The sequence below is a fragment of the Microcaecilia unicolor genome, chromosome 1 (assembly GCF_901765095.1).
Source record: "Microcaecilia unicolor chromosome 1, aMicUni1.1, whole genome shotgun sequence".
NCBI classification, from domain to species: domain Eukaryota; kingdom Metazoa; phylum Chordata; class Amphibia; order Gymnophiona; family Siphonopidae; genus Microcaecilia; species Microcaecilia unicolor.
The window spans coordinates 745,186,870-745,201,275 of record NC_044031.1 but is presented as its reverse complement, the minus strand read 5'-3'; the positions used below and the strand labels follow the sequence as shown (position 1 = coordinate 745,201,275).

The 14,406-nt window shown below is 39.5% G+C and overlaps 1 protein-coding gene across 2 annotated transcripts in view; it reads left to right on the top strand.

Moving 5' to 3' along the window:
* Positions 1-14,406, top strand: part of AKAP13 (A-kinase anchoring protein 13) — a 642,893-nt gene that overhangs the window by 471,003 nt on the left and 157,484 nt on the right. For both annotated transcript variants that reach the window (XM_030189716.1, XM_030189717.1), the window contains 2 exons: positions 1,977-2,136; positions 11,772-11,880. In XM_030189716.1, the coding sequence (XP_030045576.1) occupies positions 1,977-2,136; positions 11,772-11,880 (269 nt within the window). The remainder of the gene's footprint in view (positions 1-1,976; positions 2,137-11,771; positions 11,881-14,406) is intronic.

Below are 14,406 nucleotides of genomic sequence, written 5' to 3'. Positions count from 1 at the left end.
ATTTCAAGCAGATTTGGAGCACTCTTCAGCTTTCTAACTTGTATCCTAAATAAAGTAAACTACTGAGTGTGCTGGAGGTTGGGAGGCGGGGATAGGGCTGGGCAGACTTATACGGTCTGTGCCAGAGCTGGTGGTGGGAAGCGGGACTGGTGGTTGGGAGGCGGGGATAGTGCCAGAGCCGGGGTTGGGAGGCAGGGCTGGGGAGGTGAGGATAGTGCTGGGCAGACTTATACGGTCTGTGCCTGTGCCATAGCCGGTGGTTGGGAGGTGGGGCTGGTGGTTGGGAGGCGGGGATAGTGCGGGGCAGACTTATACGGTCTGTGCCCTGAAAAGCATAAGTACAAATCAAAGTAGGGGGTATACACAAAAAGCAGCAAATATGAGTTATCTTGTTGGACAGACTGGATGGACAGTGCAGGTCTTTTTCTGCCATCATCTACTATGTTACTATGTTACATAAGGCGTAAGACCTCAGAAGTCCTAATTGTAGAGTTGGCTGCAGTGCTGATGGGTAACAACGCAAATAACAGGTTGCTGAAGTAGTTTCACTTTTGAGAAGAATACTACTGTATGTTGTTGATTGCAGTGAACGTGGTCGTACAGAACCAAAGCCTGTGCTTTCTGGCCCAAGATTATATAACAGCTTTAGCTTGCAAAATAATGCATGTGTGGTAGCAACTAACAAGGAGAGAGAGAGCGCATTTATGTGCACTCGTGTGTCTGTCGCAGTGGAGCCTAAAGTTCATCAGAGCTGTGGAAGCATAACCTGAGTGTTAACTTTGTGTTCTGTTTATCTTCAGGCAAATGCTTGATTTTACTGGGAAGTTAACATGTATGTTGCCATCGGTCAGCCTTAAACGTCAATAAGAAAATATTTGAAACTACTAATACGTTTCAGTTGTAGACGCATGAAATACTTTAGCATGATGACAGTGACTGGAATGCTCAAATATTTGAACTTGCAAGATTAGAGTTTTATTTTGGGTTGTGTAAGACAGCAGGGAAGGGGGAGACAAAATAAATTAAAAACACTAAGCCATCCCATTATATGTGGTATAGCAATTTAGACATATCCCTGCGAAGAATGGATTTTTACGTGCCATCCCTTTCAGAGCTGCTTTATGGATGGTTATTTTGATATGAGTGTTTCAGATTACGTTACCTCATCCTCATTGTCTAAGAACCTTCCTGTTAAGCATGTACATTCCAATTAAAGATTCCTCTTCTCCATCAGGAAGGCTTTGAAGTCTTATCTGTTTGACAATAGGTATTATGTGAACGGTTTCAGATCACCCGTGCAACTGATTTATTCCTATTATCATTCATCGGGATGTCACTTCGCTCTATATGAGGAGCTTCACTTTCCTTATTGTAAAGCACTATGAATCCTTTATGGAAAGTGGGCAGTATGTAAGACTCCAATAGAATAGGGTGGGCTGAATCTCTTTATTGTGTTAAATAAAGAGAGTATTACCTTTTTTGCACTAGTCTGCAAGAGATTTCTTTTCGTTTTGATGCAGCAGTGAACATTATAACACAAATACTGTGTGCATTGGTGGTTAGGATCCCCATATAATTTAGATGTAAATGTGTATTTATTAAATTCAGCCATTAAATAAATTGGCATTGGCACATTACAGCCATTTCTTGAAATTCTGTCTCTGGGGAATTCTGAAGGATTAAAACAGGGAAGCTGCACATTAACAGCAATATACTTTTTAGTCTCCTTTTCCAAGAGCATCATGGTAATACACAGATGTTAGTCTGTTGTTAGGGAAACATAAAGCAGAATCTTATACTCCTAGGCCTTATCAGCTTTCACTGGCTCCTGTAAAATGGAAGATGGGTCACAGTGAAACGATAAGGATGGCTACTTCAAGATGATTAGAAAAATGCAAGTTTGATCACTCCTTCCCCATCCCCTTGTTCATCATCTCAAAAATTATGAGAAGTAACATGTAGAATTTTTCACTTAGTTACAGTCTGGAAGGCCTGGTAGGAGATGCTGACGAGAAGAAGTGTTCTTCGTCTTCGGAGCCATCATCTGTGAGTTCCACAGAGCTAAGAATGCCATTAGTTCCCAATGATGAGGAAGTGCTGGAATCCATGCAGAGAGACAGAACTTTCAGCCATCAGGTAAAAGCAGTAGGGTTTAAGTGAATTGTGTTTCTAAAAAAAAAATCAGCTGCCAAAAATCATAGTAATAAAATGCAGCTCTGAAACCGAATAATCTCATCAATTTGATTAAAGCCATATAGTTGTAACAATATGAAAATAGTCATAAATCTCATAAGAGTAGCTTAATTCTGTTACATGGCTTACTTCTTACTTTGACATGATATTTTATCGTCTTATATTTTGAAAACTTTAGATATATTTCATAGGAGATTTTGTACAGAACATTAGCTATTAATGATATTTGTTTGTCTTCCACATGTAATGTAAGACAGATTAAGTTCTAAGAAGGAAAATACACAGTTTCCAAAAAAAAACAAAATTGGTGTTCTTCAGAATTTGTCTAAAACCATTGTGCTGCCACAGCAAACCAGCTGCAGCCTCTTGTCAGTTGTAGAGAAGATGCAAGATAGTGAAATCATGCATTTGAATGAACATATTTTTGGCACCTTGTATCAGTGATCAAGTACTGCCCAGCTGCAAAAGTTTGTTTGTAGGACTATTGCTGATCTTTATTCAAGGTTCAGAGTTGATCAGTCCTTTCCCATGTGATTCTGGACAGAAAGTTGTCATAGTGCTTTCAGCTTCCATTTGCCTTTTTTTAAATTTAATATCAAATTTACAATACTCAAGCATAACACTTAGTAGATAACATTAGTGCAGTAAATAGGTAAAATAAAGTTATAGAGTGGCAACTGGAACGAATGTCAGTCTAACCTTCTGGACTTTATATCTACCATCTGTGTATCCAACCCTAGCATCTTAGTCTTAGGTGACATAAACCTTCACCTGGAAGACACCAACTCTACCAATGCACGAGATTGCAAGGATTTTCTCCACACTTGTGATCTCATACTTCCACAATTGCGTGCTACCCATATTAAAGGGCACACATTGGACCTCTTCTCTCACAAACTATCCACTAACCATAATATTTTAGTAACAGATTTTAAGTGGTCAGAAACACCTTGGTCTGACCATCACAAATTAAACCTCTCATTAAATTGGCGGAAGAAGGGATCATATCATTCACCAGTACATATAAGTTATAGCACAAGAGGTCATATTGACCCATCAGAATTTTGGCAACAGATATATGACAATGAATGGAAAGGTCGTACGGATTCCCCACATTACCTCTCTAACTGGGATGATAGATGCAGTATCGTATTGGACGAAATAGCTCCGCTTAGTACAAGAATTTCACGAAGACAAAATGTTATCCCATGGTTCAATGATGAACTAAAAAAACTCAAAACACTAACCAGAAAGCTCGAACGAGCATGGAAAAAATCAAAACATGAGCATACACTTAATGCATGGAAACAAACACAGAGAAAATACAAATATACAATAAGACGAACTAGAAGATCCTATTACAAATGTAAGATAGGACCAGACTACAAAGATTTGAAGAAACTTTTTCGAGTAGTAGACAAGCTACTAGATACCACTCAATTCACAGCAACTAACACAGGCATTCCATCTGCAGATGAACTTGCCATCTGCTTCAAGGAAAAAATAATAAAATTACGTAATACACTTCCTCAATACAACATTGACTTTGATTACTTCATCAATGGACTGAATCCAAACTATGAAGAATACCCAGCTGACCGTTGCTGGTCTAAATTTGCTCTTATCACTGTTGAATCCGTTACCCAAGTGATTCGAAAGTTCTCCAATACACATTGTAAATTGGATGCTTGTCCCAGTTACCTACTTAAATCCGCCCCAATTGCTTCATTGAAGATCTTCTTATCTAAATTATATGCTCCAACAAGGTCTCTTCCCCGAGAAACATGGCAACATCCTACTCACCCCATTATCGAAAGATATAAAGAATAAATCGAACGACCTCACCAATTATCGCACAGTTGCATCCATCCCTCTAGTAGTTAAAGTGATAGAGAGCATGGTGTCCAAACAGCTTATGGATTATATGGACAAGTTCTCACTCCACCCCTTCCATAGTACTGAAACTGTATTGGTCACTTCTGGCTAAATTCAAGCATGAAATTGCAATCGGTAATAGTACACTTCTCCTCCAATTTGACACGTCGAGCGCATTCAACATGATAAACCATAATATACTTTTACGTTTACTTGATCACTTCAGGATTGGAGGATATATACTGAATTGGATCAAGGGTTTCCTAATCACCAGAACATACGAAGTTAAATCAAAAACAAACATCTCACTACCGTGGAAAGCACATTGTGGAGTACCTCAAGGTTCCCCATTATCATCAGTACTCTTCAATATAATGATGTCCCCTCTGGCCAAATTCTTATCCAATCAAGGTCTTCTTCACCTGTTCATTTATGCAGACGATTTCACAATTTACATCCCTTTCAGACACGACCTTTCTGAAATCACCAACGATACCATGCGAAGTCTGAACATCATGGACTCATGGGCAAACTCATTTCAATTGAAATGAAACACCGAAAAACACATTGTCTTATTCTCTCATCCCAATATAATAATTATAAACCCACAACCCTAAACACTCCTGATCATTCTTTCCTATTTCTGATAGCCTCAAAATTTTAGGTGTTACAATTGATCGCCACCTTACACTTGAGAGCCAAGTTAACTCCATTATAAAGAAGATGTTTCATTCTATGTGGAAACTTAAATGTCTAAGACCTTTAGATTGTAAGCTCTCTTGAGCAGGGACTGTCCTTCCCCCATGTTTAAACTTGTACAGCGCTGCGTAACCCTGGCAGCCTTATAGAAATGCTAAGTAGTAGTAGTAGTATTTCCCAAGGGAAATATTCCGTAAGTTGATCAGTCTTTGGTTCTGAGCCATACAGATTACTGCAATGGATTATATGCAGGATGTAAAGAACAGCTTATGAAGAAACTCCAGACAGCCCAAAACACAGCTGCCAGGTTGATATTTGGCAAAACACGATTTGATAGCGCCAAACCTCTCCGATTAAATCTGCATTGGCTTCCTATCAAGGAATTATTATCTTCGAAATTTGCTTTTTGGTCCACAAGATTATCTATGGTGAAACCCCAGGATACATGGTTGACTTGGAAAAATCTTCCAATCAGAAACAGGACCAGAGCATCATGTACTTATTTGAATCTCCATTATCCAAGCTGCATAGGACTCAAATATAAATCAACTTATGCATCCAATTTCTCTTATTTAGGCACACAAATGTGGAATGCATTACCAAAGACTATGAAAACGATCTATGACCATCTAAACTTCAGAAGATCATTAAAGACCTACCTGTTCTGCAAGGCCTATTCAACCGACCCAACTTAGATGCCTCAACTCTGCAACAAAACAAAACCTTAGATTGTATTGGACATTATATGTTCCTTACTATCTTTGACCCTTACTGTACCTTAATACCCTCCCCTTACCTGACCCTTACTTCAAATCGTATTTGTTTACCCCCACCGGACTTGACGATCGCCTTTACAGTAATATGTAAGCCACATTGAGCCTGCTAGTGAGTGGGAAAATGTGGGATTCAAATGTTACAATTAAATAAATAAAGCAATTTTTTGCAATAAGAAAATGGCTATCCCTAAAGCCCTGATGGCGAACCTATGACACGCGTGTCAGTACTGACACGCGTAGCCATTTTCGGTGACACGCGGCCGCATGTGGCCGCATATAGAGAAGCAGCGGCGTTCCTTGCTGATACCCGGGGCGGATCGCCGATGCGCCCCCCCCCCCCAAGTGCAGCGCGACCTCCCCCCTGGCGAAATCACCGCCCCCCCCCCCCCCCCGGTGCATGTTTACCCGCTGGGGGGGGTGCCGTGTGCGCTCCTATTGGCTCCCTCCGAGTCCTCCATTCGTTCCCTCCCTGCTGCTCCCTCTGCCGTGGGGGATGCATCTCTGGGGGCCCTGTGATCGCCATTACCAGCAACCACATAACCACAGCAACCATCATCCAATCTACTGTTCTGGGGTGTCATGGATTTGTAATTGACCATCATTACTGAGATAGGTGAGGGGGAGGCTGGGAGAGGCGAGGGCATGTGCTATGGGTGCCGTTTCCCGCCATTAGAAATAGCGGCAGCCATCTTAATTTACATAAGGTGGTCAGTTAGGCTAGTTAACCCCTAATTGCCTGCAGGGCTAACAGGCTATCTATAATTCTATCTTCTGTCACTGCCCCCCTGATGGAGAACCCAAAAAATAAAAAAACAAGGTTAAGTAAAGGAAGTGGTAGTAGCAGTAGCCGACCCTTTCAAGAGACATGGACCGAGATGTATGGCATTATAGAAAAAAATGGCAGATCATTTTGCGTTCTATGTACTGAAACGGTAGTAAGCAGAACGTGGAATATAAATAGACATTTTGAAACTAATCATTCCCAGCTCTTGAAAAAAAGTGAGGATGAAAGGAAGGAATACATTTTCAGGCAGCTACACTTTTATAAGAGCCAATCTAATTCCATCCTTAAATTTGTAAAAGGTTCTACAAATTTAACATCTGCAAGTTTGAGCATTGCTCACTCCATAGCTCAGCATGGAAAAGCACTCAGTGAGGGAGAATTTATTAAAGAAACTCTCCTAAGATGTGCACCAGTTCTATTTCACGATATGCAGAATAAAGATGCAATTATTAAGAGAATATCTGAGTTACCACTCAGTAGAAATATCATAAAAGACCAAATAATGAGACTGAACAGAAACGTACAACATCAATTAAAGAGAGACATAAGTAATTGTAAATATTTTTCGATCTCTCTTGATGAAACTACTGATGTCACATCGCATGCTCAGTTGGCCATTATTGGTCGATATTCTGATGGTCACACAATGAGAGAAGAGTTGATAAAGTTAGTATCAGTGCCAACAAGTACATCAGGAAGCGAAATATGTAAGGTTGTTATACAAACATTCCGTGACCTAAGCATTGATATCTCTAAAGTTGTGTCAGTGACGACAGACGGGGCACCAAACATGGTGGGGAAAAAAGTTGGATTTGTCAAATTGTTTACGGAAGCTATTGGACATCCGATTGTGCCTTTTCATTGTATTATCCATCAGGAGGCTTTATGTCCCAAGGCAGGATTCACCGACTTAAATGACTTAATGTCAGTTGTTACAAAAATAGTTAATTTAATAGCTGCTCGCCCCCTTCACAAGCGAGAATTTTCTGCACTTTTACTGGAGGTTGATTCCACCTACAGTGGACTGCTGATGTACAATAATGTAAGATGGTTGAGCCGAGGCAAAGTTCTTGAGCGCTTTGTGGAGTGCTTTGAAGAAATTAAGGTATTTCTTGAGGATAAGGATCTGGGAAACTTTCCTCAGCTCAATGATGATAAGTGGGTCAACACCCAGATGTTTTTTACAGATCTCTCTGTTCATATTAATGACCTGAACTTAAAGTTACAAGGTTTTGGCAAAAGTATTGACGTTATGTTTGGATACATAAAGCTTTTGAAAGTAAACTTAAAATTTTCAAGCGAGATGTAGAAACTAAAACTTATAAGTATTTTCCTCGAGTAACAAAGTATTTTGAGAAGGCCAGTGCAGCTATACAAAATGAAATGGAACCCTTGCATATAAAGTACCAGCATGTTTTAGACTCGTTACTTGAGCAGTTCAGTGATAGATTTAATCAATTTAGAAGCCTAGAACAGACCATGAAAATAATTAAGTATCCTGATGTAGTAGTCTACAGTAGTTTGGAATTAAATGGTTTCCAATGGATGCAAATTGATGATTTGGAGATGCAACTTGTAGAATTTCAAGACAGCATCTGGGCTCAGGTGTTTGTCGACTTGAGGACAAAGCTTGAGAATCTGGAAAGGTGCCGCTTGGAGAATCAAGAGGAGTGCCACTACGAACAGGAAATTTGGAGTGCCTGGAACCAATTACCAGACACTTTTAGCACCCTGAAAAATATAGCAATGGCTCACAATTTTTCCCTCTACGTACTTTTGTGAAACCTTATTCTCAGCGTTAAATAATATCAAAACCAACAAAAGAAACAGATTGACAGATGATGTTAGTAGCGCTTGCTTGGGCTTGAAGTGTACAAAATACCAACCTTCAAGTGAAGATTTAGCCAATGAAATTCAGCAACAAAAAAGTCACTAATAGGCAGATTAGTTAAAGAATTCCCCCTCCCCCTCACTTATCTTAGTTCACGGCACCCCACACAAGTTAAATAATATCAAGACCAACAAAAGAAACCGACTGACAGATGAACAAAGAAGTCACTAAGCAGGTAAGTTAAATAATTAGTTTTTGGTTTATTAAATACAGTTATATATTACAATTATACATTTTTGTTATTTAAACTATAAATATCGCGAAATTATGGTTTTTTTTCTCGAAGTGACACACCACCCGAGTTATGCTCGGTTTTTTGGCGAATTTTGACACACCAAGCTCAAAAGGTTGCCCATCACTGCCCTAAATTAGTATACATATTTTTGCTTGACTTGTGTTTGGGTGTTCCCATGGATGTAGTTTAGGCAGGACGTGGGAGGAGTTGTGAGGTGCACACATATAACATTTGCACATACCTGCTTAGAATACATATACATAGTTGCAGGACCTACTTTGTAGTATGCACAACTTTGTGAGAGCCTTTGTGCCACCATCCATTTTAGGTTTTTAATATGGATTAACAAACCCAGAGTCCCTTAGAAAAAAAAGCATATGGTGAAGCAATACCCTGTACACACTCCAGAAGAGAAAGCATTTAGAGGTGCCAATCATTGGGTCCTGTTGTCAGTCTTGAACAGTGGTAATCACCGACAACCTTTAAGGGGTCACATTGTGTTTTCAGGACACTGTTAATAAATATGCAGGAAATAGACTTGTATGCATACCAGCTCCATTGCATAAAATCCTGACCGGTGTCCGGGGTCTTGAGAGCTGGAGGTCAGTATAATTGGCCTAGGATGTAGTCAGAGGTCTGGCTATTTCCGCTAAGATCAAACTGAACTGTGGCAGTGACTGTTTTAGTCCCCAGATTGTTGCAAATTGCCACTGCGTCATCCTGGCCTTCAGTGGGACCACTTGTTTATCCTGAAAATGCTACAGATATCTAGATGCTTTCAGCTGCTGCATTATACCTAGTAACAGCTGTCCCAATCATATGATACAATGCTTCATGTTTTGGAGATTTCTCAATGCTCAGTAATTTGTTTCCATTAGTGTACATATTAAAAATCAATTGTGCACTTTATTGTTCAAACAATTAGTTATTGTGCTCTTTTCTGTTCTTATTTATAAGACACTTCCACTCCCCTCCCCCCCCCCCCCCCCAAAAAAAAAAAAAAAGATTTTTTTTTGATGCCTTATATTATATTCCTAGAACTTGGACATATTTTTGTTGGGACTATTTTCTCTAGTTTAAATCTCCTATGAATTAACATCTAGTCTCATTATAAAAGGCTCATAAATAAACTTGACATCACGGGTAGGGTGTCTAGTTGGAGAGTTGACATAAGAAATTGTTGCATGATAGACAATAGGGCGTAGCAATAAATGGAAATTTCTCTGAACAAAGAAAGCGATGAGGGAAGTGCCTCAGAATGTGTCCAGGAACCTGCTGTGCTCAGTATCTGTCTAAATGATATTGCAGAGAGGTTAAAGAGAAAAGCTTGCCTTTTCACAGAAAAAAAACTAGGATCTGAAACTGAGCAGACACCCCTGAATAAAAAAATGCTCTAATAAAAATAAAGCTTCAGGTGTAGATGAGAAGTTGACAGGTAAGATTAAGTGATAAAATTTGCAGATCTGTGCATTTAGGGGGGAAAAATACAACCAAGAAGATGTTCCACTCAATGTGGAAATTAAAAAGAGTAAGACCTTTCTTCCCAAGGAATGTTTTCCGTAGCCTGGTACAATCAATGGTGCTCAGTCATCTAGATTACTGCAACGCACTCTACGCCGGCTGTAAAGAGCAAATAATCAAGCAACTTCAGACAGCCCAGAACACTGCAGCTAGACTCATATTCGGCAAAACAAAATATGAAAGTGCTAAACCCCTACGAGAAAAACTACACTGGCTCCCACTTAAGGAACGCATCATGTTCAAAATTTGCTCCCTAGTTCAGAAAATCATTCATGGAGATGCACCAGCCTACATGTCAGACCTTATAGACTTATCACCCAGGAATGCCAAAAGATCATCCCGCACATTCCTTGATCTGCACTTCCCTAACTGCAGAGGTCTAAAATACAAATTAATTCACGCGTCAAACTTTACCTACTTAAGTACACAGTTATGGAACGCACTGCCGCGCAATTTAAAAACGATCTACGAACTAACGAACTTCCGAAAACTACCGAAGACCCATCTCTTTAACAAGGCTTACCACAAAGATCAACCAATGTGAATACACATAACTCCTCCACACTTATTCAAAACTGTCTTATAATAGTTGCTTGTCATACTACTATCATGTTCTATCATTATAATGTTACCCAAGATCCTTCTGTAACACTAAATGTCTATTTTCTAATATATTTCCACCATTCATGATGTATTGTAAGCCACATTGAGCCTGCAAAGAGGTGGGAAAATGTGGGATACAAATGCAATAAATAAATAAAATATGGTACTGAAAAGGCCTGCGCTTAACGCTATTCTATAAACCTCACCTACAGTTAGGTGGGGATTATAGAATACATGTACGCCTGTCCCCATGACTAAAATTTAGGTGTGACCATTTACCCCAACTAGAATCTGGTGTAAATGCCCATACCTAACTTAGACACGGATGAGGCATATTCTATAACTGCGTGTAATTTATAGGAATGCCCCCATGGCCCTCCCATGGCCACACCTCTTTATGAGATTCACGCTTTAGAATTTACACGCACCACCTTACAGAATATGCTTAGAAAGTTGTGCAAGTGAATTCTAATTAGTGCCCATAATTGCTTGTTATTGCCCAATTGTCAGCACCGATTGGCTTGTTAATTTGGCCACACTGCCAAATTCATGCACAACTTTAGTCGCCATATATAGAATTCCCCTTGTACATGGTCATTCTTTAACCGGCTGCCTAGTAGGAGCCTGTTCTGTAATATTAGCCTAAGTGGATATATAGGTGCCTAGTATGTGTGAGTACTTACTCCAGCCGTAGAGCTAGTTGTAGGTATTAGCACCTAATTGCCCAGATATGCATATAATTTATAGAATTCTAAAAATTATGCATGTAAGTTTGAGTCCCGCCCATGTTCTCCCTCCTTTTCAAGTACACACTGTTAAGTTATAAGGTTATTTGCAGAATAGCATTTGGGCAACATTTTGGCATTTACATGTGTATGTTCACAAACACGTACATAAATGCCATTATTCTAAACACAACTGCAAGTAAGTGTTAGCACCTCTGTAATAGAATTGTTCTCTTAGAGCATAGAAATCAGAGAAGTATGCTTGATGGAAGTTGGTATTGATGGCAATTTCTGATCTGATTCTTCTGTAAGTTGTTTGTAATCTCTGCACCCCCCCCCCCCCCCCCAAAAAAAAAAAGAGAGAAAAACTACTTTATACAATGATGCATTAAAGTGAGATGGTTAATGTGGTTTTTAATCCACTGTTTCCTCAATGGTCCTGTCTGTTCTTCCATACTTTGCTGTACAGGCTCACCAGATATTTCAGCCACGAGGATTAAGTTATTCCACCTCAGCTCTATGTTCTCCACTTACCAAATCCATGTCGCTGATGACAATAAACCATCCAGGCTTGGAAAGTGAGTATACCGGATTTTCACTTCCATCTCATATGCTGCATCTGTAATTGTAACCCCATTTTAAAATTGCTGGTGCCAAGGTAGGTGCTGAATCCGTGTTTCCTTCGTAGCCTGCATATATGTTTCTCTGATTGTTCCTTCCTCACAGGTATTAATATCTCAAATTTATAAAGCTGAAATTAATGCTTCTGTAACTCAAATAATGCCTGCATGACCAGTTATTAATTGAAATTTAAACATTATTCTGCAGACTTTATGCCATCTGAAAGTTTGTTCAATAGCTTTCAAGTTATATCAGTGCATTATTTTTGAATAACGTAGATCTATATTGTCATTTCAACAGGTTACCTATCTAGGACTCTGCAGTTAAATTTTACACAGGGTATTTTAACATCAATAAGAAACAACCTTGCTTGTATGGATTATGCCAAACAAAATAACTTGGGGCTTCTTAACTAAAGTGTTAAGCACTTAATTTGGGAATTAGTGTTCTGCTGTTGAATCATAGTGCGTGCTAATTCTTGCTTTCTGCATAGCATGGAATGGGCATGGAGTGCACCTTGAAGGTAGCATACAGTAATCTACCATTTGTTAAGACAGCAATAGTGAGGGATATGTACAACAAAAACATTTTCTGTTCATTTTTGTTTTTCCTGAATTTTTCTCCATATTCAGCTGTGTTTTTTTGTTCATTTCACACATTTTAATAAAAAAAAAATAATTTATGCACGTTAGAACTTTTCTACAGACAGAAATCAATTGTACTTCAGGTTTGTATGCAGACGGTCGATTCTGCTTGCACTTTTTTAGGGTGCTCAAAGAAACAAAATGCATTTTAACGAATGCACATCCCTACACAACTGATACACAAATGTGATGGACAGTGCAGACTGTTAATCAGGTGTATATATTTGCATGCCTGAAAATGGTTCTGTATGACACATGCAAAGTTATGCACTTGAACCTATTTCATTTGAATTAGAATGTTGCTTATTCTAATTTTGTTTAATCTAGTCTTGATTCTAGGCCCAATACCTTTTGTATTATAAATATCGGAATTGGGCCTCCCTCCTATTCTCCCTCCCACAATATTCCTCAAGTTTTAAACTAAAATAATCTAGTGCCCCCCCCCCCCAAAGAACTTAACTATTCACCAAATTGGATTGACCTGGATTTGCCTATTTACATGTCATAAGGAGATGAGGGGAGGGGTCGTACTCAATCATCAGTTTGATCCAGGGCCAGTGTTAGACACTGAGGAACTCACAGCAGAACCTGGTGAGGGGCTTCCAAAGCCTGCCTGCCTATAGGCTGTGTCTCCTTGAGTTTAAAGCAGTCTTGGGGCTCCCTGTAACATAGGGGCTTAGGACAGTTGCCCTGGTTGTCACCCCTTAACACTGGCCCTGATTAGATCTGATAAGCCTCTCCTAGTGAACCAAGGATAAACATTGCTGATTTTTGTTTTGTTTTATTTTTTTTTGCTTTATAAAATATATCTTCCCCCCCCCCCCTCCCACCACCACCAAAATAAGGGGGCTTATATGTAACTGTTTTACGGAATTCTCCAGCAGTTTGGAAATATGATTATTTTTTAGACTACTTTCAAACTGTCCACATTTGGACAAAGGCCACCTGTAAGTTTTACCTGTGGACTTTGCACCAGTTTTCAAAATCAAGACACTCAGTCATGAACAGCAAAAGAACCTACCTGTAAATGTTTTTATTCCTTTTTATGGTATGTAATCATTAGCAAGTTAGGTGTTGATATTTGGACTTTTTTGTTGTTCATGGAGCACTCCATGGCTAATGCATATCACATACAACATTTGTGCATTAGTTAGTGTGCATAAAACTTTAGTGTGCAAATATACGCCTGTGTATTTGCACCTAGGCCACAATACCTTTTCTCTCAAGTTAGTTTGCGCTTTTTACTTCCATTTCCCTCCTCTGTTCCTTGTCTACCTGACTCTCCACAACGGCTGTTTGTTGGTCTGTTAAAACACGCATTCTCTACATCGTAAATCCCAATTTATTTATGATTTCTTGGAGCACGAATTGGACTGCCTTTGTCTTACAGAAGCTGGGCTGAAAGATTCTGATCTCTGTCACTTAGAACAATTCTGTCTTCCAGGCTATCATTTTCTCTTCTCTAATTGCCCACATAAGCGTGGCGGTGGACTGGATATACTCTCCCCCCATTCTCGAGGCTATGGTCCCTTCACTCCACCTAAAATCATTACCCGCTATTACTCTCCTTCTGGTTTATCTGATTCCACTTATATCTTTTTCCTCCTTGCAAACTCTTTATGATGTCCTTTCTCCTTATCTCATTAACCCATCCACTCTTGTTCTGTTGGGGGACTTTAACATCCCTGTTGAGGACCAGTCTGATGATATCACCGCAGATTTTGTTTCTTTCCTCTCTGAGACTGCCTTAAACCAATATATCTCTTTTCAGACCATTCTGCAGGCCACACCCTTCTTTAGCTGTTCCTCTTTCTGTTTCCAATTTTTCCAGTCCCTTCA